Genomic DNA, 25,576 nt, shown 5'->3' with positions numbered 1-25,576 from the left:
TTTCTTAAGGGGCCAGAGCTGGGGCAGGTGGGGCAGCCATGCGGGGACTGGGGGAGCAGGCAGGGGACAGGGCCTGGCAGGTGTCTCCCCTATGGTCTGCTCCCCTCTCCTCCAGCCCCAGCTCCGAGTCTGGCTCCAGCTCCCTGCTGCAGCGAGTGGGGACTGCCCGAATCATCAACGCTTTCTGAATCTTTTCCAAAGATTCGGAGAGCTTCGAATTGATTCAGACCTTTTTATTGGTCCCCTGATTTGATTCGGATTCAGAGATTCGGCCACTGAATCAGGCCAGATCTCCTCCGAGTCAAATCACCACCCAAGGCTTCACACAGCCCTATTAGGCATATGCTCAAATCCCACAGAAGGTAACAGTCATCACCAAAAATCAATGAGACTTAAGCATACGATTAAAACTAAACATGTATGTACTTCAGTGCTTTCCTAAAGCAGAGCCTAAATTGACAATAAGACAAAGAATGGAGCTCGTCTGTTGGTTCGACAGTTTTCAATATTTTAAAAGTAATATAATCAATTTTCTGCTACCCAAGACAAAAAAATAATTGAAGAAAAAAGTGACATTCATATTACTAGAATTTTTTTTTAAATACTTTAGGGAAGGTAATGTCTCCGAGTTTGGGAAGACTTATTGTTTTGTTAGATAAGCAACTTTATGGTCCATGTGTCAGAGCCCTAGATCTAATTTTTAATACATAGCTGACTGCGAAATTAAGATGAAAACTCAAGTGGTATTAATATGCCTATGTGCAATGGGTGCTGTATTTTAATGTGTTTTGTATGCTGATATCAAAATTATATTTTCAAAGCAATAATCAAAAAAATCATTAGTTATAAATTACTGGGGGCTTGTCACATTTAACAAAAGCAATTTTTGTTAGATATGAATATTGTCTTGAAACAGATTGCTATCATGAATATAGCAAAATCCTGATTTCTAATGGCTAGATGGTTCAGCATGAGTTTCATCTTCTTTGCAACTACTTTGCCATCATAACTAGTTCCATACTCCCTGATTTTCCTCCCTGCACATGTTCAGGTGGTATGGGTAGTGGGTAGAGTGCAAGTCACTCTGCCTGATCTCTACTTGGTGCAATGGATGCTTCAGCCCATAGCAGGTGGCATCATTTAAAGTAAGCCCTGTTTATTTTATTTATAGGTAAATTATTTCTTAATGCATTTTCTAAATATAGTATACTTGATCAGGCTTTTCACATACCCTAAATTAAGGAATACAAAGATAAAACTAATTCATTTACTTTGGTGTAAATCTGGAGTAAATGATTACAGAATCTGACTCATAACTAGCGACCCACAACCCCACTGTTTCTGCATGGGGATGCTCAAAAGGCAAAATAACTGATTTATTTAGGCAAACTATTGTTTTGCTTTTACTGTTTTTGAGACCAGGCTGCAGTAGGCGTATTTTAACCATAATGATCAAAGCACAAGGCTTTCACTGAAGATTAATGACTGGCTAAGAGGATAGTTAGAAGTCTGTTTACCCCAGCTGGTCCTTAATTCCCAGGAAAAGCATCTGTAGACCTTAATATTGCTATAAACTGAAAATAGAATGAAGGGTTGTGTGATTTCAACTGATTTGTACAGTACCTTCCTGAGAGTTAATGTCCTGTATATTAGCCAAATTGTTCAAATCATCTCTTTATTCCTATTAAGATTAGTAGATTATTAAGTAAATAATCCTGTCCTACTACAGAAGTGTATTTCATCTGAGCATTACAAACAACTTTTACAACCAAATCATTAAGTCTCACAGCACCCTTGTGAGGTAAGCCAGTTAAAAGAAATACAGGAATCACTTCACTCTTCATTGAAATGCAACTCTATCTGGGTGGAGAGTGATAGCTATTGAACAGCTGACAGCAATCCTACACAACATTTTAGGGCAGAAAGCAAGGAATGTCATACACCACTTAAACTGCAGAGGGATTCAGCTTGGCATAAGGTAACTACTTGAGATATCTGACACTAATAATGTTTGTTCTTGGAAAAGATGAGCGTGAATCTCAGCCACGCTGGTTAGTAAATATTCAAAGAACAGGATATTGGTATATGTAAAGTAAATTAATTGGTATAAAAGCTATAATAATGGTCAAGACTAAGATCATTTAGATTCTTGAAAGGCTGTATTTTGTGGCAGCAAAAATGTTATTTAAGTATACAACTGGAATTGTGCCGCTTCTATAAAAGAAGCAAAGTGAAAGTTAAGCTAATGAAATGAAAAAGTATCAAGTGCTACATCTTGTACCAAGCTTAATTTCACAATAATTACCCCAATGAGAGAGACCAATTTTGAGTTATCACAATGTGGCAACCAACTGATGGGTCATATTTAAATCTCATACATAAGCTGGCAATCATGTCAAGACTTGAAATATGCTATACACTATATGTTCATGTGTATTTTCCCACAGATTTAATCTAATCAGCAAAAAACAAATTATTTGTTTTTAGCATTACTATAAAAAGAAAACATCTGGTAGCCAATCTAATTAAACAGGTGAATCAGATCCTAAGTCTTGTTTAACAATTTAAACGAGCTAAAAAAAGCTAAACAGTGCTAATTTATAAGGAAAAATCCTATAAGAAGGATTGATCCAAGGTTCTTTGAAGTCAGCAAAAAGAATCCTATTGACTTGAATCAGACTACAGTGATGCTCTTAGAAGGTCTGTTCTTTTCCCCCCCCCCCCCTTCCTTTTTACCCAAATAAACCAGATGATCTATATTCTGTGTGAGAACAATATTTAGAAAGGTACAGTATTTACCAATTCTCTCCTTACCCCTACTGCATTTTCTATATTCATCATCCTGACCTAGAACTTGAAAAGAGATGGGCATTCAGGGGCAAGCATTTAATGGTGCACTTAATAGTGCTTATAGTTTAGGTGTCATAATATTTAATTCCTTAACTTTGAAGCAAAAAGATGTAGTAAACTAAAAGTCTGTGAACAAATAATTGTATGCAGCAACAACAGTTATTTGCATCCACAACAAGGGAGGTCCAGTGAAAGCTAGCATCACGCTCATTTTAAATATGGCTTTCCAACTATGCAAATGTTGCTGCAATTGTGAAGTACTGTATTTTCCACTCAGAACAGAGATGCTGCTTATGTAAAAAGTACAGAGAAAATAGTTCCAATGCCCAATCTTTGCTCTTCTCCCATTTGGTTTTGTTTTTTTTTACCCAGCTCTTATACCTGATCTTAAATTAACTGCCTGACCCTGCAGACATTAAGGTCAGGGAGGGAGAGGGATATCTAGTCCCGAAGATGACTGGGGCAAGGATCCCCTCTACGGCTCTACCTCTACCCCAGGTGGCATGAAAGAAGTGATCGGTAAAACACAAAACTCAACTGTCTGTGAACCTAGGTGTATGCCTACATACCATCCTATAGGTCTAAGGCCTTCAGAATGGTAAGCATCTGTCATTAGTAGAACTAAGGGAAGAATGATCCTTTTGCTCAGAGAAGATCTTCAGAGCTGGCATATCACCTACCTTCTATAAATGAAAGAATTAAATCTCATTCTTGTAGGCAGATATGATGCAAAAGGGCATAGCTAAAGAGTAGTTTGTAAATACTGGTAAAGGAGTGTAACCGATATTTAGGCAAGTGGTCCCCAACTTTGGCTGGCATGTAGGCAAGAACACTCCAGCCAACATGACATGCTGCTTTCCCTGTAAACATCAGCTTAAACTTTTTAAATTTCTTGTGGACATGAGCAACGTCAGGGTCCTGTAAGCAACTTGTTGATAACAAACATGGTGTTAACAAGCAAGGTTGCAGGTTCAATTCCCTGGTTCGACTAGACGATCTATTGAGGTCCCTTCCAGCTTTGCTTATCTATGACAACAAGCCATTACTTGGGGACCACTGTGTTAGATGTTAAAAGGACCACTGCCTGACAAGATATCAAGAATGTAAGACATAAGCACAGCAATTCCATTAACATGCACAGGTAAAAAGAATAAGCAATAAAAGGGTCCCTTGAAAAGTACATGCTTTTCAAATCTATTTTCATATACCCATGTACAGAGAAAGGAGGAAATCAGAGTTAAGGAAGTCAGAGAGTTTGGCTTAGCTCTGTTTTTTTGAATGATAAGCCATGCCAAGCTAGTGACTGTACACAGACATTATTTATTGGTATGTCACTATGATCTTTAAATATAGTATGCATCTATCAATGTCCTGTTTCATGCATCTAATAAATTATATAGCCCAATTATTAGGTTGTCTATCCATGTCATATTTAGCTCTGGGCTGCCTCCAAGCCTCTTACTGTCCAGGGTATAACTACTAGGGTCTGTACCCTGGGTGGCAGCAGCAGATGCTGGGCTGGCTGTGGCAGTGGCTGCTGTTCTTGTGCCCCCTTCCCAATGGGCTCTTGGTACTAATTCCTCAGTAACTCACTCCTCCTTACACTACTGGTGCAGACCTATGTGGCTCTGAGAGAGAAAGTCCATGATGATGAGACTGGTCCTCTTTTTTACTATTTGGGTGTTGCTTTAATTCAGTTTTATATGATCCAGGCACCACTGTCCAAGACAGTTTTACTGTATGTTCTTAGAGTTATGGCAGTGTGATGACCCAGAGAAACAGAGATTATGTTAGCCATCTAGCTGGTAATCCAAATGCTGTGATTCAGACTGCAAAGTAGTAACATAATAGAAAGACAATGAACTAAATAACAAATATTTAGTGGGCAATTCTTTACTGCTTTGCCCCTTGTGTTGTCACCTGTACTGTGCAGGTGATACAAAGTGTTTTCAAATCAAGTAGCAACATTTTACATTCATCTTCCACAATCAGGTGCAAGCGATGATCAGGCAAAAGAAGTCCTTCATGTTTCAATTCCAAATATTCTATTACCAGTCTCCAGAACTAAAAGCATCCCAGAATTCAGGTTCAAAAGAACTATACCACAAAATTTGCTAAATGGTAACTGCTCCATCCCTGTCTAAAGTAGAATTCACGTGTGGTTCTAAAGGCAAGTATGAAATAAGATGGACACCCATGTCTTAAGTGGCAATCCTACCTTCAAATGTGACCTCAGCTAATGCCTGTGTAATCTTCAGGTTATGTTTTAATTGATAGTTAGGCAAACACATTAGCCCTAAATAAGCTTGGAAAGGGATCACTAATGGCAATAGTTTCACAGGTGTAGACAAGGTATAAAGTGGCCTTCAGAATTACTCATATTGATGTCCAAGATGGAAAGAAGCTAGTTTGACTATCAGGACCTTGGGTGAGTTTGTGGGTCTGGCAACTACTGGTGGATTGGCACATTATTTTGCTTGCAAATTGAGGAAAGAAGCTCCTCTTTCATCAATCACCATTTTATTGTCAAGTGAAATGGGATTTGTTTCTTAGGTCTCATTTTCACTCCCATTTACACTAGTGCAAACCTAGACAATTTTCCTAACTCCCTGAATCCATGATTTATACTGATAGGTTGGCACAGTCTGGTCTTGAATTTGCCTTTGAGTCTATTGAGGCAGAGTCCTTATTTGGAACTCTAACAATCAGATTTGGTTACATCAGCTGAAACTGTCATTTATTCAAGGCTAAATGAAAGCAATATTTAGTCTTTAAGGTTAGTAATACTTAAAATGCAAGAAATATTTTATAAAACTTGTTCCAAGTGAAGTAGTATGTATAGATACCTAGACCAATGTGCATAGTTACTCTTAAGGATGGAGAAAGAGAATAGAACCTGTGTGTAAAACTAGTATAACACCACATCAGAAGAGCTTCAGGTGCCGAACAAAAAATAGACATTTGCAAATATTAAGTTCCTATCAATAAACATTCAGTGCCACCATTATGAATGCTTACAGGATCCTTAAAGAAAGCAACAGAAGGTAAAACAATATACTGCAACTGTGTTATGACGCAATAGCAGAGCAACATTACAGCTGCTTTTACAACAAACTTCTGGCAGTTAGAGGGTTATGCCGCCTTTTTGTTCTTTTAGTCCTGAGAGATAGCAAAATATATTGGGGGCAAATAAAAGACTATTCAGTGAACTATTTCAAACAAAGTGTCACTTAAGCCATTCTATCAGAGAAAAAAAACCATGAATGGCTTTCTTTAGCCAGCTAGATAACTTACTATGCAAGGATCCTCTGATAAAAATCTTTGACATTTCAGTATAATAGCATAACCAGCTATTTTTGGTGTACCTTACTGTAACAAAGTGGGGGGAAAAAGGATTATAAGGAAAAATTTGGTGCAAGATGTTTTCTATCTTTCTACAATGCAGAAATGTAATTTCCCATAAGATTAAGACCAAAAAGAAGATGTTAAGCTATAAAAAACTATATATTTATCGCTAAACTTAATTAAAGTATCAGTAATTATATTAACCAGTGGTGGAGGAAAAATAATTCCATGTATTAAACTGTATCTTATACGTGGTTTCCAGGGAAACAGTGCAGACTTTAGGCAAGTTCGTATGATATTTAGAAATATATTCCATGTACTTCCATACTGTCTCCAATATAATATACCATTTGATTTAAGGTGTAGCCATAACTCAGCATTGTGCATACACACATGTAGTATTCCAAATGCCAAAATGCTGTAGCCTTTTTTTTTTTGTGCTGCATACCAGATCTTTGTAAACTGTGCAGAACTGCCTCCAATGCTTACAAGTTGTGAACAGGCCAACAATGAGCTTCCCCAGACACTAAATCATAATCTTCATGTTTTTCGTATTTCACATTCTAGCCACAGTTTCAACATCCCATACCCCGTGACATTAGGGAAGGATAAATCAGCAAGCATGACAGCTCCCTTGTAGAGACTGGTACGGACCTGGGATCTGCCACAGCCAACACCCACAGCTTCTGCCAGATGTCTTTAAGAGCTCTGTGGTGTTAACCCCTTCAGGAAGAAGTAATGTTCTTCTCATCGTGCACTTTTATTAAGCGAGGTTTCTTAAATAGAATGAGCCTGTTATGATCCTAGTTAATTCAGCAAGGCTGTGCAAACAGTGAAAACAATCAGTTAAGTCCCTGCCCTTGTGTTGTCTATAGGTTTAAATTCTACAGAACTGCATAAAATACCAGGACAAGTTTTCCTTAACAAACACAGAAGTTACCTGTTAATGTGAAAGAATAAATAGTGTGTGTGTGCGCGCACATGCGTGCATGCACGTGCACACATGCATCTTAGTGTTAGCATATGATTTCCATAAAAAGTTATGGCTATTAGATATAGGTATGACTGTAAGCTATTAAAAAAGCAAATAGGTTTACATTAGGATTATTACATTTAGGGTCCAATTTTATGTCCCATGTGTAACCAAAACTCCTTCTGATTGACCTTAAGACAGAGAGGTTGGGCTCAATCCAAAGTCAATGGAAAGAATCCCAGTTTTGCAACTAAATCCAACACCCACTGAAGTTACTGAAAAGACTCCCACATGAACTATACTGGGCTTTCAATCAGGTTCCAAGGTTCTTAAACTTGTGCATGATTTAAAGTTTGTAAGTATCTATATTGGCTTAAAGTTACACAGTGTTAAATACTCTGGACACAGCTATATTGAAATGAAAGTAGACGTTCCCTTGAAATTTTATCTTGGTGCAAAATAAGCAACATCTGAAAAATCAGCTGTCTAAAATCTTTTCACCCAATTTTGTTAGTAAAAGTAACATTCAAAATGATGACTATTACGGGGAAATTTTCTCTTTTAATTTAGTTAATTTGGTGTATTTGTACTTGACATTTTATCTAATCCAATTCAATGTCTCTTGTATATGTTGTTGGTCTCTTCAGTTTGTCTTGGCTTCTTTATGAAGCAACAAGTCAGAAAAAATTAATGAATGAAAACAGTATTACAATACTAAGAAGCAGTGTCCTGAATAGGGTACTTCCTGAAATTACTTTTAAGTTGCTTTTTAAAAATTTCTTAGATAGAGTTGGCAATATCCCTTTTGACAACTGCAAAGATTCCATTTTCTACCATTTGTGGAAGTAATTATATTGAGAGACAGAGTTTTAAAAACATTCTATAACGGAAAGCAAAAATAACTTTGTAATAAAAAAATAACTATTTTTAAGTTCAGCATGTCACTAACACTCCTTAAAAAGGCTCTCAAATTTAACTTCATCTACAAAATGCAGACAGCTTAAACTGAAATTTGTTATAATTAAATCAACTGTCCCAAAAATACTGGGTTCAAGACTAGTTTAATATCCAAGTAGACTGTGCGCATTTTAAGATTCAGAATATATATTACTTTGTATGTTCTGCAGCAAGTTCGTATTTTGAGAGAAAAATATATTTTAAAATATATCACTTTAAGAACATGCTATTTCATGCTAAAGGGTTAAGTAACTATTATATTCTAAAGAGCAAACTGTTTGCCTTAGGGCCATCTTCTTACTCCTGATGAATTGCCTGACACTTCATGTATCATGCATTACTTTTCATTAAGAAGTAACATTTGGTTCCAGTCATAGCATAAGACCTTTCTTTGGTGACGTAAAGCAATACGGAATATACCAGGAAATTAAAATTATATTTAGTGTTCGCTAAAAAAGCTGATCATAAATAGTAAATATATATGCACCCATTACCTTGAACCTTAAAAAAATACTGGTCACAATTTTATTTGCAGATTACCAGTATATGAGATGAGGCAAAAGGAATAAACACTTGTATGGTCCAATACCAAGAGTTTTCTTTTAAGATTACAATAAAGTAATAGGAATAGGAAGACTATGAAGCAAAAAAAAAAGTTGAAATTGTATTTACCAGTAATATACAGATAAGCTGCTCAGGCAGCATTAAGTTAGGTAAGAAGCAAGATATTTAACTACTATGCAGCAAATTGTGTCTGTGCTTAGTGTGAGTGGACTTCTCCTGTTTGCTGGAAGAATAGGAGTGTGGGAGGGAGTTGTCACTTCTAGTCACAAAACTCTTAGATCCTCATTTAAAATACATTCTGCTTTGACAGATATGTATTTATATGCATGTGTTCCAGCATCCTTTGGGTGTAAGAGGGTAATGACACTTTAGTTTCTTTTTCAGCATTACAAGAAGCCTGATTTATGACTTGAATAAATCTATATAAGCCATGTTACACAATATATAAAATGTTACTGTTGTGTACTAGGATTTTTTGTTATCGGAGACACTGAAAGCTGTTTGCAGAGTCATTCAAAAAATGTAAAAATGATTGGAAAGTAATCTTGCCAACATTTTATACCAATTTTGCAAAACAGTAGGAGAGTGAATTATGAAAACTTTGGACTCCATTCAATTTCCTCTTAACTTGGAAAAAACCCCTCATGCTGTACATGACCTATGCTAATGCACTTTGTGGATATTTATGGAATCACATTACTTGCTTTTGTAGCTATGTACTTGAGGATGCTAATAGTCTCATGTAAAGCAATTTTAAAATACAAAGGCTTGATTCAGTCATATAGGTATGAAACTGCAGGATTTCTTTCAAGTAGGACAGCTCCTTTTTCCCTCCTTCACTGTAGTACCAGGTACCAGAACAAGAGAAAGCGTCTCTCCTGTGCTCTCCTACGCTACTGGCATCTAGGCAGTGTGAAGGAAGAAGCATCCTGACTTGTTTGAGGGAGGCTTAGGGAATGCAGGTTGGGAGAACAGGGATAGACTGCAGGGGACAGGGGTACAAGGGGACAGACAGAAGGGTAAAGAAACCAGAAGTTGCAAGTCCCCAGTATTTCTCTGCTGTCAGCAAATAGCTCTAAACCTCCCTCGAGTAGCTGGTCTATGGAGAGGAAAAGAGCCTAGTTCTGCTATAAACAAACAACAATGCAAACAGTCAAAGCCTGAGGCTGAATCGATTCAATCTTTGCAGGTTAGTTTAAACTGCGTAGACTGAACCGATACACAAGTGAACAGACATTCACTTTTGATTCTGGAAATACAGCCACATGCCTGCAGTGGCTCAGGCCAGAAATTAGAACCTGCTTCCCTGACTAGCTGGAGCAGATGCTTGGGCCAAGGTTAACCTGTCCACCCTGAAAGGGGAGGGTTTGTGGGAGAGGTGCAAAACATTGTGGGATGCTGGAGGACAGTGGCTAAGTACGGTCAAAAAGCCCAAGGCTGACTTGATTCAATTTTTGCAGATTAATCTAAACTGCATAGATTAGACTGATAAGCAAGTGAACAGACATTCATTTTGATTCCAGAAATGCAGCCACATGCCTGAGGTGGCTCAGGCCAAAAGCCGGAGGGCACTACAGTACACCTTCCTGCTTCGCTGGAGCAGACAGCTTGGGCCAAGCCCAGACTGCCCACCCTGTGCAGAGGAGTTTGCAAGGGAGCTGTAGAGCATCCTAGGATGCTGGGGGATTGTGAGCTATCTTGTATCTGGAGAGGATCTGGGACAGAAGTTCAATAAACCGATTTAATCTAAATCAGGTAAGTCTGATACTGCATCCACCAAAGCTTGTCTTAAACTGGTTTTGGCCATGTTGAAAGTGGCTTATTTGCACTGAACTTCTGTTGTGTTACAGATCTGAACTGGTTGCTGATCACTTATACTGGTTTTAGGGGTGCACCAAAGGAGACATATTAGCCAATACTGATCCAATTTCCAATGCAGCTGCATGCGACTGGTAAGTCCGTTGTGGTGGAAGAGGGGGGGGAAGGGGCATGGGGGGGCAGATCAACATCCCCTGTGGTGAAGGAGGGAGGGGGGCAAGGGGAGGCGCTGCCCAGCTGGGGTGGGGTGAGGACTGGGACTGAGCCCCGGCTCGTCTGGGGAGGCAGCTCCCGCCACCGTGCACATCCTGGGGGGGCACAGGGTGGAGGGGAAGACATGTGCCCCTGGATCTGTGTGGGGTGGGGTGGGGTGGGGCAGGGCAGATCGGGCGGCCATGCTGCAGCTGTGGGCTGAAGCTGGGCTCTTCTTGGCAGAGACCTGGCTCAGGGCATGCAGCAGCAGCACTGGGAGGGGGGGCTACAGAGGGGGCTGCAGCCACCCCAAATTTTGCCATAGCTTCCCTATAGCCCCCCCTCCCAGCACCATCACTGCCTGGCCGGCACAGCCCCAGCTCTTCCCAGCGCATGGGTGGAGGCGGGGTGCTGAGCCAGGACTGTGCTGGGCAGGTAGTGGCAGCGCTGGGAGTGGGGTGCTATGGGGAGGCTATGGCAAAATTTGGGGTTGCTGTACCCCTCTCCCAGCACTGCCACTGCCTGCCCCGAGCCCAGCCCTCACTGAGAAGAGGTCAGGGCAGCCCTGGCTCCAGCTTGCCCACCCCACCCCACCCCTCACAGATCTGGGGGCACATGCCCCCCCATGACCTCCTGGGGTGCTCGCAGCAACAGGGGCCACCCCCCGATGAGCCATGGCTCTGTCCCACACCCCACCCCACCCCACCCTGGCTGGGCAGCACCTGCCCCTCCCACCCTCACCACAGGGGGCATTGATCTGCCCCCCACACCCCTTCCCTCCCCTTCCACCACAACAGACTTACCAGCTGCATGCAACTCTCCATGCTGCCAGGCCCTGCCCCTCATCGCTTATGTCTTGCGCTGCAGCTACAAGCACACATGGGTATTTATCAGCCAAATTATTGGCTGCTTCAGGCCAATTTCTGATACAGACAATTTTCTTTATATTGGTACTGATCCAATATTAGACTGATGTATTGGTGCATGTCTAACCAGTTTGTGTAATTTCTGTCCCTAGCCCAAATGGTAACAGTGAATGCTGCATATGGTTCTCAAGGCTACAACCCTGCAGATGAAATTAACCCTGTGTGTAGATGAAATGGGGGTGGGGCGGGGCGGGACGCTTCAATTTAAGGCCCTTAAAACCCCTGTGTCACATACAAACTCTGCACTTACCTGCCTCTCTGGCAGTGGGGAGGGGAGGGCGAGCTGCCAGCAGACGGAGCAGTCCCTAAGCTGTGGGAGAGGGGCTGGTGCTTTGCTCTGTGGCAGTGGTGCACACCTCCCTCCCCCCGGTGGCACCTGCCCGCAGGCACCCAGCTCAGGCAGTTCTGGGGGGCACCGCAGCCATAGGGGGAAGCACTGGGCCCCTGTGCAGCTCAGGCAGGCTCGGGGGGGGGGGGGGGCAAGGGAGATCAGGCTTGTGGCTTTTCTTGGGTGGAGCCTGTCTTCCCCAAGCTGCTACAGGGCTTCCTGCAGAGCCCCTGGGCTGCACACAGACCAGTGCTTCAGTCCACAGCTGTAGGGGCAGCAAAATAAAACGCCTCTGAGGAGTTTTAGTTTGCTGCGCCCCATGTTATTTGAGGCGCATTACACTGCCAAATTTCCTACAGTGGCTGGAATTAATGCTTAATACACCAGTGAGGTGTGCAAACACCGACATTATTAGAGTGGTGCAAAAGCACTTAGCCCGCTTTAAAGTGTCATGCACACCCCCCCCTCATTTCATCTACACACGGCCTAGGAGATCAATATGATTCTATTAGCAGAATAGCTGGTTTTTAATTTGCATTTTTTTAAAGGTAGGAAACAACATTAAGAAATCTGTTAAAAGAACATTAAGGTTGCAAGAATGAGCACTCCCAAATTGGGAAATTCTGGAAGCTGACCTGTACCACTTTAATTTGGCTTCCTCTTATGTGTATATTATGATGTATTGTGTAGACAAATATACTTTCATAATAGTTTTTCCCCTCTGAGGCCCTACCTCATTCTGTGCATAGGGAATTAATCTGGACTGTGTACCCAGTACAGTTATGGGCCTCACTGCAAAAGTTGGAAGGTGTACATTGCATGAGCCAGGAGACTGCAGGGAGAAAGAGTGCAGGCTTGTGCTTAAGGCAGTTGAATGTCACCCTGGAGAACGGGATTCTATCCAAGCATCTCCCAAAAACCTCCTTGGTGGTTACAGGCAAGTCTCATCATTCATGCAGCCGCTGTGGGTCCTTTGTTTTCTGAGTGCCTAACTTGGGAGCTGATTTTTTTCAGAAGTGAAGAGCACTCTCCCCCCACAACTGTTCAACGTACAAAATTGTTTTTGGGTTACAAAAATGCTAAGCATTTTGAAAAAAATAACGCTTAATTTCAACTTTGACTTATGTGTAAAAGGGAAGAACTCAAGTTAGGAGGTTGAACAGCATACTGTAGTAAATAAGGCATGGGACCATACGCTGAAAGGTATATGAACATAAGCTTTTATGTGCAATGCCAATTTGGTGGCATATTGCCAAGCACCCACCAGTCACAGTCTTCAAAGCAGACTGCAAGTGACTCAAAGCTTATTGAGTACATAATTAAACCCCAGCCTTCTTCCTCAATTACAGGCATGCATGTCGGAACCTGATTCTCAGAAGATTCTCTTAGAATCTGTCCTGTGGAATTGGACTCTCTCTCGAAACACAATGGTGTCCTGTGGCTATTCTCTGGTTCCTGTGCAATGGATGCTTATTTGTATTTTTCCCCTTTTTCTTTTTTTTTTAAATATTGCCAGTATGAACTCTGACAGTTTGTAAATACCTTAAAATACATTTGTCTGTATGTTCACAAGACTAAGAGAGCCAGAGGGTAAAAGTGGTTTAAAGAAAAGAAGCAGCAACCAACCCCACGTCATAAAAAGTCATTAATTCAAAACTACCCCTCAAAGCAGTTACACAGCAACTGAAGAAGTAATCAACTGAAACACCCATCAAAAGGAAAATACTGAAATTAAGACAACCTGTTTCAGAGATAAGCAGCCCAGTCTTTTTTTTTTTTTGGATGCCTAATGTATGTGTTGATTTGGCTGCAAAGGGAGTTCCAGGAGAAATTATGTTGGAAAGTAAAGCAAAAAGAGGATAAAAGTTTTTTTTTTTCCAAATCTATGCTTACTTCCTCTAGTGCCACCCCTTCCAGTTCTGGACTGAGACCTCTGTACAGAGAAACATCATATGAAGCTATGAGTAATAAATATAATCAGAAAGTGTGTTGGTAAAATGGAGCTCATCCTAGTCCCAGACTCCCTGTAATTGCAACAACAACAAAAAGAAGCGGGGGGGGGGGGATTCCCAACAGGCAAGAAGGCAGGTCTTGGTAGGGCAGGAAGGGAGCAGCTTCCCAGTAACTCACAACACCGAGGCCTTTGCTGTGACAACGACCGGTTTGAACTGCACGCCAAAAGCTAATCTCAGGATTTATCTGAAACAGCAGCCAGCTAATAAAAACATAGATGTCGAGGATCACTGCGGATTATCGCTGTTGGTAAACTGCTGGAATTGCTGCTGAACGATTTCAAAAGCCTGCGAAGGGGTTCAAGGATGCCCCTGCAGGCCGGCAAGGTTGTTTCCTTGTTCCAAAGCACGGGGTCCGGCAAGAGCCCCCCTCGCCCCCCGACAGCGCGAGGGCTCCGACCCTCGGGGCCAAATCCTACCCCGCTGCCATTGCAAACCCCAAGCGGCTCAACAGTGCCGCGGGACTTACCGCGCTCATGGCCCGCGGGTCCCCGGCGAGCCGCCGCCGCCGCCCCAGGGCGAGGGTGCGCGGGGCCGCCCCGTGGCGGTGAGACGCTGCGGCCGGCGGGGTGGGGAGGGGGGGACGGACCCCCGCACGCCGCGGGCCACCTGTCCCCTGCCGGCCCCGCCCTCGGCCGGCCGCACCTGGGCGCGCTTTGCACCGCTGGGGACGGGGCCCCGGGCCGGCCGCACCTGGGCTCATCTCGCGCGCGGCCGCCCCGTGCCGGCCACCAGCTCCCTGCCTGCTGCGGGCCGGCAAGCCAGTGCCCAGGGCTCCTCCAGCTCGTGGGGAAGTGCCACGAGGCCCGGAGCTCCGAGCGCTGCTGGGAAAGGCTCCTGGGCACCCGTCTCCCTTCCTCCGCAAAGACCGCGCCTCGGGCACCAGCCCCTTTGCTGAGGTAGGGACCGGGCCATCACCCAGCACCTTTCCTGTCCGCCTCCTGCCCTTCACCACCTCCTCCAGAGCCTCTTGCTGCAGGGCCGCCCCCTCCTTTTTGCCTACCTGCTCCCTATCCATGGCCCCGTTAAGCCCTTGGGCCTCCTGGTCGACCCCCTGCTGGTCTGAGCTGTATGACCAGGAAGGAGGCTCTGTGCCTCGTCTGGCCAGGTCGCTTGGCAGGGTTTCACCGGGCAGTGTCCACTGGCTCCTTGTACTTGTTCGAGGGCCAGTGGGCACTGGCAGGTGTGCTGTGCTCCGTGTCCACCTTGGAGCACTTGTTATTAGCCTCTGACCCTCGCTCGGGCCCTTGTTACTGCTTTAGTTGTGCACCAGCAGCAGAGCTCTTGGGACTCTTTAATAGTCCCGTCTAAAAAAAGAGGGGGCCTACACCTTGATTACCCAGACAGGGTCACATGAAACAGGGACTAACTGTTTCCTTGTGTGCTTTTGTTCAAGACCCCATGTGTATCACATAGATGTATCAGTCTGCTGGACCGGCTGTGTCCTCTGCACCACATTCAAAGCTTGCCACACTCCAGCCTGATTCTGTTTTTACATTCGTGTAAATCAGGAGGGGAATTACTGTCCATCATGGCTAGTTTGCAGGGGACTCCTGGGTAGGCTCATGGACTGAAACAGTTAAATGGCTTATAGTTGTTTCTATACAGGATGATCTTGTATAGAAGGACTGTGGACAGCAATGATAAATGTATTTAAATATAGGGAGGGTATCTTGTTCTTTGAGGATATCACATACACTGTGCGTCCTGGAACACAGGTGGAAAAAGATCTATGAGATTCTTCCAGAAGTGAAGAAAGTGTCAAGAGATTATGATGTACTGTTCTGGGAGATAGACAGAATGCTACCTTTGCACCTACCCACATTCATAAAATAAAAATTTTGAAATCACATGGAACAGGCATACTGTACATCACAGGAATATCACTGTACAAAGCAGTTGACAAGTAAGGACTCTTACTAGGTCTAGAGCTGCCAGGACTTACATGCATGAGAAGCTAGACAGGAGTTGAATTCAGTTCTGGCATGAGCATGTGCAGTTCTTGTGTGGAGGGCTGCAGATTGAAGCAACTTTCCTTCTTCACAATGTGCAGCACTAACAGGTGGTATCCCCCTTGAGCACAGTGAGTTCGTGAGCTCACATGACCGAGCTCCACCAACAGAAAACCCAAAGCAAAAGGGAATGTTTGGTATACTCATTTTCATTCTTTTGCCCTCCCTGGTTTGTATCTGTTTTTAATCATGTTCGTCTCTGACTTCTCAAAGTTAATAGAAAGATGTGGACGGATGTGTGTCTGCTGAACACTTACCTAGTTATAAAATGTGCACAAACAGGGTAGGATTCAGCCTTATGCAGGCATTTGCTTGTGAGAAGGGCACAGTCCTTCCATGACTGTTGCAGTAACAAACATTTTTCTAATTCTTTCTACTTTTCTGGGGGTGCCTGAGGTCCTAAATCGGATAGAGAGGCAGCCGGACCATGGCTTTGACCTCCAAAATGCACCAGTTAATAAAGCAGACAAGCAATATGTGGAGATACTGAGCTGTTTCCCACTTATTACAACAGCCTGTTTAAACTGGATTGCTTTTGCATGGTGGCTATTACATAGGACACTAACACTGAATGAGGCAGAACTCCACCATGCTCCTTGGCTCAGACGGTTATTGAATGGTCCAAGCTGCTTGGAGTACAAGAGTTTAGTGTACTATATGGTCGTAGAGCTGTGATGACAGTTTGTTCCTTTCAGCGTGCAGGCTGATGTCTAAGAGGTGAAGTCATGGCCTTGTCTCTACACTCCTTACTGCAACTGGAGAAGAGAGCAAATAGTTCCTGGGCACAGGAGTGCTCTTGTCTCTGGAATCCACACAGGCTGTATCTTTACTATTCTATGGTATTGGTTGGAAGTGGATTTCTTCATGGTTGCTGCTTTCATTAAGTAGTAAACTACTTAATAGCCACTAAGTAACCCGTATAAGGAAAGAGATAGGGTCCTGGGAGATCATTTGAGATCATGGGAAATGCTACTTTTAATTAAATGAATGCCTAAGATGAGGACAGTGGCAGTGATAGCACAAGAGGTAGCTCTGTGGTCATACGAAGGAATCATCCCAGACTGATGCATACCACAAAGGAATTGATGTCACCATCTCTAAACCCAGGAAGGAAGGGAAGTAAAAGTTAGTGGGCCACCTTGCCTGAAAAGATCTTAGGCAACAGTCACAGCAGGTTGAGATGCCTGAGCCCCAGCACATAATACAACTAGAACTAAACGATTTAGTATCAAATGACAACAGTGGGATGATTTCTTGACTAACTGAACATTATTAGTAAGTTGCTGATATATATTTGAAATTCTCTGTTATGCTAATGTCAGATGTTAACTGTTGTTACATTTTGCTAGGGAAGGAAGGTGGGGAACTGCACCTTTAAGAGGCCCTTGCAAGCCAGTTGGAAATGGGCATTAGATGGTACAAAGACTGATCTGACAGCGTACTGACTGGGTAGAACTCAGATATTGAATTACATGGACATCTGTTAGACCCCTTGATCTTGAGTGAAAACTAGACAAAACACATACAATGGGAACATTCATAAATTCTTAGATACAAGACCAGAAAAGACCATTAGATCATCTTATCTGGCTCCTGGCATATAATGGGCCCCTAAATTTGATGCAGCAATCCATTATTAACTCCAATAACCTGCTTCCAGTTCAAGTCCCAGTGCCCAGGGAGGCCAACTGAATCCCTGAAGCAATTTTTTTTTTCTGTGCCTCCCATTCTAGAGTGATAAATTCAGACCTGCTCTAAGCTAAAGCAACTTCAACAACTCAGAAGTTCTCGGATACCACAACACTGCACAGGGGACTGTAACAGGGAGCAGCAATTGACTCATAATTTCTTTGGCATGCCATGCAATTTATTTTATGTATGTATGTATGTATGTATGTATTTATTTATTTTTAGGGGAAGAGACCATTATGGTGTTATCCAAGCTGCATACAATATCGGATCACTTAGTAAGCAGACCTAACCTTACCAAATAATAATGTCATCGCTTCTTATATACATTTTTTATATCATTTATATTCAAACTATTTGGAATAAAGCAGTTATGAACAGAAGTGGTAGGTCCTGATCTAACCACCGTGAAATGATCAGATGGTCCTGCCAGGTGCATAGAATTGTAAAACCCTTGCTGTCTTTATAAAAGAACCTACCAGTCTCTACTAGAAGAATTTGTATATGGTTTTAACATAGACTATAAATTAATCAGAATCAAGAATGACTTAAAGGAATAAAAAGAAATGTATTGAGTGCCACAGTGTCTTATCTCACACATGATTATGTACTGTGCGCTTTGCATTTTAACTGACCCTGAAGCTAACAAAAACGTAGGATACATGTCCAGTCACAAAATTTAAAAAGTCTAATCATACTGCTGAAAATAAGATGGTTCAGTTTCATTTCTGGCTCTTGTTTCTTCTTGTACCCTTATTATAAGTCCCAACTTGCAGGGCTGTGATGATGACCCTCAGCTAAGCTATTGCTACTGATGCCAGCTTAGCCAGGGGCTTCATTCTGCCACCCTTACTCAAGCTGTTCTTCACTCTGAGATTCTGAACATGAGTGATAATGGAAGAATCAGGTTTTATGTGTGACTATCCAATCTTGGTTTGTTATAACATGACTGGTTAGTGACTCCTGTCCATTCACATTGATAAGTGGTTAGATCACCTTGTGTGACACAGAGGACAGAAAGGGAGTGGTAAAACAGGAAAAACCTTAGTCTGGATTTACTACAGGGTTGCCTGCAGGGGTGGATCCAAAGGGAGTGCAGTGGTGTACCTGCACTCCCCTTTCAGACTGGATCCAGCCTGGGGGCCTCTGAGATATTTTTTTTAAGTCTCCAATGGACATAAGAATCCCCATCCTTTGCCTTCATGCTCAAGCATGTCCCCTTCTCTACCCTTCCTTCCCCCCAACATTGCTTCTGCTTTCCCCCCAGTCTGGGGCAGGATGAAGTTTCAAAGTTGCTCCTACAGTGGGCTCAGCTGGGAATAGTGAAAGCAGAAGAGTCGATGGGCAGGGGGTCCCCCTTTCCTGCACCCCAGGGGACCAGACAGGGTGATCAAACTCACCCCACTGCCCATTTCACTGTTACAGCTGGTACTGGTCCTAACCCAGGAGCTGCAGTAGGCAGGAGCAGCTTTGAAGCTTCCACCAGGCCTAGGGACACAGAGCAAAGCAGTAGCAGCAGGAGGTGAAGAGGTGGAAGGGAAGGGAAGGTGATAGGCTTCTGAGCATGGAGGGGAGGGGGGGAAATCTTATGTGTTTTGGGGACTTTAAAACAGTCCCCAGAAACTGTTGTGGCAGGGTATCCCTACCAGTTTTGTGGGGGGAGGCCAGGAGCAGGGGTGTAACCACCCCTACAGTGGGGTTGTCTGCTCCTGCACACCCTCTGCTTTGCCAAATCCTGGATCCACCTCTAGTTGACTGTATTTTGTTGGGATGTTCCCTGAATTGTGGGCAATATTAAACTTCACTGACCTAGAACAAGGATGTTCAACTCCTGGCCTGTGGGCCAGATCCAGCTGACAGAGACACGTAATTTGGCCTGCAGGGCTCCCCCAGGTCCAGAAATTTGGTGGCAGAAAAGCAGTGGTAGCATTAATTGCCATCCCCATGCTCCCAAATTTCCAGACCTCTGTAGAGCCCTGTGGGCCAGATAGTGTGGCCCTGCTCATTACTTCTGTCATGTAGGGCTGGGGCAGTGCAGGGCCTAATCTGGGTAGATAGGGTGGGGAGGCATGAGGTGGGATCTGGGCAGTGTGAGATGGGATCAAAATATATGGGGCCCAATTGGGGTGGCACAAGGCAAAATCTAGGCATGTGATGCCTGATCTGGATGCCAACCCCACAGATCTGGCCTGCAGACTGGCCCTATGCCACTTATGAAGCATGAGAGGCAAAAAGGTGGAGCAGTGACCTAGAAGAATGATCAGGAGGCATGCTGTGTGCTCCTAGCCTTATGGGGTGCCTATACACAAGCAGCAAGGCTGCTCTGACCCACTGCAATTACAGCGCATTGGAACAGACTCAGTTAATTGAGTCCACTGGAACGCGGTAATTTTTAACTAAAGCTCATTGAAGGAGGTTTAGTTAAAGCGCCCCTGCTGCCATTTTTCAGTGCAGGGATACTGATACACAAGACACTCTCAGAGACGCTTTAATTAAAGACACCCGCTCCCCCCCCCAACACACACACTTGTGGAGCACGTGCATAAACACCCATGGTGTACAGCACACTGTCCCCAGGGTATCCTGGCTTGTGCTGAGAGGGGTAGATCCACATACCCACTGGGATCTGTGCGCCAAATTCCAGAATTTGGAATTCTGCCTTCTTCAGGCAATGCAAAAGGAGAGAGACTCCTTGAAGTCTCTTCTCTGCCCACCAACATTAGGGCTACCTCCCACTGCCTGTCCCTCAAGGCCAGCTGGTGATCAGTGTAATTCCAGTACTTAAAAAACAAGCAAGAAAGTCTGAGTCACCGTGACATACTGACTTGTCTAATGTTTTTGAGGCAAACCAGGACTGTTCTGATTCTACTTCCGTATCATTATTTTCTTTCACTTTGAGTCTTGTTTAATAGCTTAACATTTGAAATTACAGGCCAGTTATTTTAATTTCAGCTGTAGGGAAGATATTAGAAAGGATTTTAACAGATTAAGAGGAGGAGTATCTAGTAAAAGCATCCTTCAGCTTGATTAAGGATATACAACATGGTTCAGGAAAAGAAAGTAATGCTTCACTAACTTTTTGGAACTCTTTGAAGATAAAACTGCCAAGATAGGGTATACACTGGACATTATACTGTTAGATTTTCAGAACGCATTTGACAATACTTTACCATGGAGATTCATGTTTAAGGAGAGAGGAGTGAAGGAGCAGAAGAAAATTTGGCTCATTAATTTGAGAAGTACTTCTAAAGCAAGAACAATTAGTAGCTAAAAATTATATCTCACCGGGTAGGGGGAAAAAGGGAGGATGCAACATATATCTGTGCTGAGTTAACATCTTATTTACATAATTACGTGATGGAAGTAAAAAACTGAAACCAAAATAGATGAACTAGTATTGTCTAGACTATCCAACTGAAATTGTGGCCTCATTGTGTGGTGCAGTGTATATATGCATACACATACCCTGCTCTAAAGAGATTAGTGTCTCAGTCAGAGACGATCTTAGCAGGGTGCGGGGCCCGGACGCGAAGAAGCCGGTGGGGGGGGTGAGTGGTCGGACACGGCACAGTCACCAGCACTAGGCGGGCCCTGCAAGAGGGGCCACGGCCGCTCCATCCGACTCTGCAGGGCCCCCCAAAGCGCAGGGCCCAGGGCGGTTGCCCCAATTCGCCCCACTAGGGATGGCCCTGGTCTCAGTAGAGAATACAGAGCAAGTGGAGGAAAAGGAAAGTATTATTCTTCTCATTTTACAAGGAAGGATCTGAAGTAGAGAGTAAATGACTTGTCCAAATGCCACACAGTATAATTGGCAAAGGTGGAAAGAGAACTCAGCTTTTCTCAGTTCCAATCCAGTTTCTTAGTCACAAGATTGTACTGCCTCTGAAGTGCCAATGACACTTCATACGGAGCAACAATATATTCCAAAGAACAGTAAAGTCATGGGCAAATATTCCCAGTTCAGCAGATATCAAATGCATTTCCCATCCATGCAAATACATATTAACATTCTAACTTGGAAGGAGAATAAAGAAAGACTTGTTGTAAACAAAGGGTATTTCTCAGTGTAACCCCAATATGCTTGAATGTTTTTGCCCGTAAATAACTTGAGAAAAGCACATTATGAGCTGGCTGTCCCTGATGTTGCAAAAAGCACAACCTTCCTAATTAAATCTAGCTTGGGAACATCTATGACTAATACATAACCTGAAGCCTTGTCTTAAATTTCATGGTTTTTTATGTAACCATTTTACAATACAAGAAGCAAACTGCACATTGCTTCTTTTGGCCCAGAGTATAGATGATGGTACAACTGTGACCATGTGTGAGAACAGACAGGTCTACAACTTGGGTTTGATATTTCCAACTATGCAAGATGTGAATGTGACAGAACACACCTAAAGGATAATCCAAAACTTTTACTCTCCCTTTTATACACCTAATTTCTTGCATACTATGCTTAAAATCTAAACTGGAGGGCCAAAAAATTGCTGCCTAATGAATGTATACAGACTGTATATATGCACAGAAAAGTGGACTTTTTAGGCTTAAAGAGAGTTTTTTACATGCCTAAGGATGTCTCTACACATGCTCTGGGGTGGAGGTGGGGGATGTTTTAATTAGAGCATATCTTGGGACCCATTCTAATTAAAATGCCCACGGCATCTCAGGTAATCAGTGGCCCATGCTTTAAAATTGTGGTTGGGAGCACCTTAACTAAAGCTTATTCAATCAGCTTTAGTTAAAGCACCCCTGCGCCATTTTGAAACACGGGGATGGTGAATACACATGATGGTGAGGCTGATGGAGCATTCTAATTAGAACGCTCCAGATTAATCAAGTCTGCTCTAATGTGTCAGAGCAGGCATCATACATGTGTACAGGCACCTTAAAGGTGTCTTTGCTGTATGCATTTTAAACACCTTTGAAAAATGAAGCCAGTATCTTTAATTGAACACTAACACTATCACAATCAGATCTATTGTGTTCAGAAGTCTTCCACGTATTTCTGTTACATTTGTCTTGCCTCATATTCCTGAGACTTGTGCTAACTGTTGGACACTGCTGTGTTTCCTGCCTAACTATAATATGCAAGCTGTTTGAGCACTGTTTATGGGCTATTGAGTGATGCTGCAACCATAGTAAAAATGTTTGGTTGTCAATAAAAAAATTGCAGTAAAAAAAGTTTTCCTTGGGCTGGCAACCCTGTTTGATGCAGCAATGGTTTTATATAAGCCCCCCACCCCAGGTTTCTACTCACCCCTGTACCCTGATGCCTCCAACCACAGCCTGCACCATGCTGTTCCCCCCAGCCCACCTCACCCCCGAGCCTTACTACTGCTGGCCCCACTCCCCCCATCCCAGCACAGATCCTCAAAGATGCTGACCTGCAACCCACCAATGTTATAGCTAGACAAAGGGACTCAACACCAGCAGCAACAGCAGCAGCAGCATCACATGGCTAGGGGTAGAGGTCTATACAGATGTGAAAGGAGCTCCCTGCTGCTGCTGTGCTCAGTTCTTCAACACTGCATCTAATTTTCCCACCCCTGAAGCTCCTTCTGCTTAGTTTGTACAGGTGGCTCAAGTTTGTTTATGGACAAGCATTTTTAGCCTGAGTACTGGCCATACATTTACAGAGAGATGGCAACCCTGGCTGGACAGCCTTGCACTATACAAATGTAGTCAGTGGACTTAGTTCTTAGCTTGCATAATAAAAGTAAATATTTTTTAACATAAAGGACAATGGCTCTAATCCTGATTCTGTGTTTGTGTGATTTATGCAAAAATGGTGTCTGCTGTCTGAAGACTAGGGATTTGTTACATATCAGTTTATGTGCAAAGTATAACCAACAAGCACTATTATTCCTGATGTAAAGGGAAAACTGTAGAATCAAACCACAGTCTTCATCTAAATAACAGTGAAAATGATAATGTTTTGTGCACGATACCCACAATAGGGTCTTGTAGAAAAACTTAAACATATGCCGCACCTAAGCTTAGGTTAAAACTGCCCCACCTTTTGTATGGCAGAAATAGGTATCTACATTAGGAACGCTGCTCAGAGTGCTGTTACTGCTTGTGTTATGTCCTAAAGGAACATGAGTCAATCAATAATTAAACCACAAAGTATTGCTTGTTGACATGGCAACATGGTCACAGATATGATGTGAACGAGATGTCCTTCTTGTGTGTCTTCTATACAATTCAGAGAAGTTCTCATATGCAACACCACAGACAAATGGAATTGACTTTGCCAGAAGAAAAGGAGAAAATGCAAAAAAAAAAAATCAGACTACATATTTCTTTTACAAACATTGATGGCTTTGAACGTTGGGTATACATAATATACCTAATCTATTAGAAATTGCCTTTCTTTAAAGAAATGCAATCAATTATTGCTAGTTTCCTCTTAGAAGAATGAATGGAATAACCCTATGTTTTCTTTATTGCAGGTCTCTTTCATATAACCCTCCCAGCTCCTCTCTCCTCCCCCCACTTACATTTTTTACATAGAACTGAAATGAACCCAATGCTTTTAGGTTACATCTCTGGTCATGCAGTAGATTATATCAGCCAGAATCTGTACAGTTTTGAGAATAATATGAGTTGCTGCTGCTGCTTAGATTTAGGCCCCATTGTTGAGTTGTCATTGTTGGCTATTGTCTCTAGTGGTTGGGTGGTGGTTGCATTTGCAGTTCTTGAGCTCTTTCTGCTTCCCTGTTAACATCTTATATTGGCCCAGCTTCTAACTTTTCTGCAGCAGGTGTTACTGTGGCTCACCAGAATGATTTTTTTTCCCACAACTACAGGCATGCTGCTATCTGTGTCACAATGGATGAGGTTATTTTTTTTCGGGGCATCTTTACACTTCTGCCTCTGTTAGTTTCTCAGTCTTCCACACATTAAAATTTTACTATGATTTTTTTTCTTTGGGAGTCTGGTGTCCTTTATGCAGAGGACATGTCCAGTCCAGTAAAGCTGTGGTTTTACAGGATTGCTTCAATGCTGTTTGTGCAACCTTTTTGCAGAACTTTGTTATTTGTGATTTTATCTTGCCACTTGATATGCAAAATAGCTCAAAGCTACTGTTGATGAAAATGTTCCAGTGCTTTGATGTGCCAGCACTAGCATTTCACTGTTTCTCAGCCACAGAGCAAGGTAGAAAGCGGCACACCATGGTAGAGTTAGACTTTGGTCTTTTGGATGATATCACGTTTGTTCCAGATTCGGTTAACCCAGTTCTCTTTCCTATTTAAATCAGTGAAAATCCACAGAAGTTAATTGACCTACTGTGATTTAAAACTGGTGGATGGGAGAGACTTAGATCCAGTGTTCCAAGCTCCACTAGACAAACTCTTCTTCTGAGGTAGATGAAATTTAGAGCATTCAACACTACTGATTGCCATATTAGATGTGGCATATGCTTTAAAAGATGTGGATTTCAATATTATCTTCATTGTCTTTAGACTGAAGGTAAAGGTCCATAAATTTTAGTTGCCTCAGCAAAATTTTAGGTGATAATTTAGAGTTCTAATGGAATGTGTTCAACAAGAGCAGGCATCAGCATAAAGAACCTTAGATATAAGTTCCTTTTGTGGAAGTTTTTTTGGCTTTCAAACTGCTCAGATTTAAAACCTTGCCAGAAGTTAAAAATATAATAACTACTCCTGGCATAACATCTCTAATGACATCTTCAGTCCTTAGATCATTGCTTCAAAGCAGAATCTAAGAAGACTCAGTGCAAAAAAAACACATTCTTTTTTATTCCATTTCGTATTACAAATAGATCTAGTAATGTGTCACCTGTAACATTTATGTCCAACATTTCATTGTGCTGCTGATAAATAACCTGTTCGAATTTCTCCGCATAGTCAAAGTTTAAAGGAAGTTTCTAAATCTTAGGCCCT

The 25,576-nt window shown here is 42.7% G+C and overlaps 1 protein-coding gene and 1 long non-coding RNA gene across 4 annotated transcripts in view; one reads left to right on the top strand and one right to left on the bottom strand.

The window, feature by feature from the left end:
- The window catches only part of BNC1 (basonuclin zinc finger protein 1), a 99,624-nt gene extending 85,106 nt beyond the window's left edge, over positions 1 to 14,518 (bottom strand). The window contains exon 1 of one of the 2 annotated variants that reach the window (XM_059714633.1): positions 14,435 to 14,518. In XM_059714633.1, the coding sequence (XP_059570616.1) occupies positions 14,435 to 14,443 (9 nt within the window). In that variant the 5' untranslated portion in view covers positions 14,444 to 14,518. The remainder of the gene's footprint in view (positions 1 to 14,434) is intronic. The other variant, XM_019477805.2, reaches the window with a different exon arrangement.
- Positions 1,855 to 13,564, top strand: LOC132243981 (uncharacterized). 2 transcript variants are annotated; one of them, XR_009455575.1, is made up of 4 exons: positions 1,855 to 1,978; positions 10,213 to 10,444; positions 10,540 to 10,641; positions 13,303 to 13,564. It is a non-coding gene; the product is annotated as an uncharacterized LOC132243981 (long non-coding RNA). The 2 variants fall into 2 exon arrangements; XR_009455576.1 differs by lacking the exon at positions 1,855 to 1,978 and adding an exon at positions 5,243 to 5,278.
- Positions 14,519 to 25,576: the final 11,058 nt, after the last annotated feature.

The sequence above is a fragment of the Alligator mississippiensis genome, chromosome 11 (genome assembly GCF_030867095.1).
Source record: "Alligator mississippiensis isolate rAllMis1 chromosome 11, rAllMis1, whole genome shotgun sequence".
Classification (NCBI taxonomy): domain Eukaryota; kingdom Metazoa; phylum Chordata; order Crocodylia; family Alligatoridae; genus Alligator; species Alligator mississippiensis.
The sequence above is the reverse complement of the archived record's forward strand: the minus strand, read 5'-3'. Positions and strand labels throughout refer to the sequence as shown.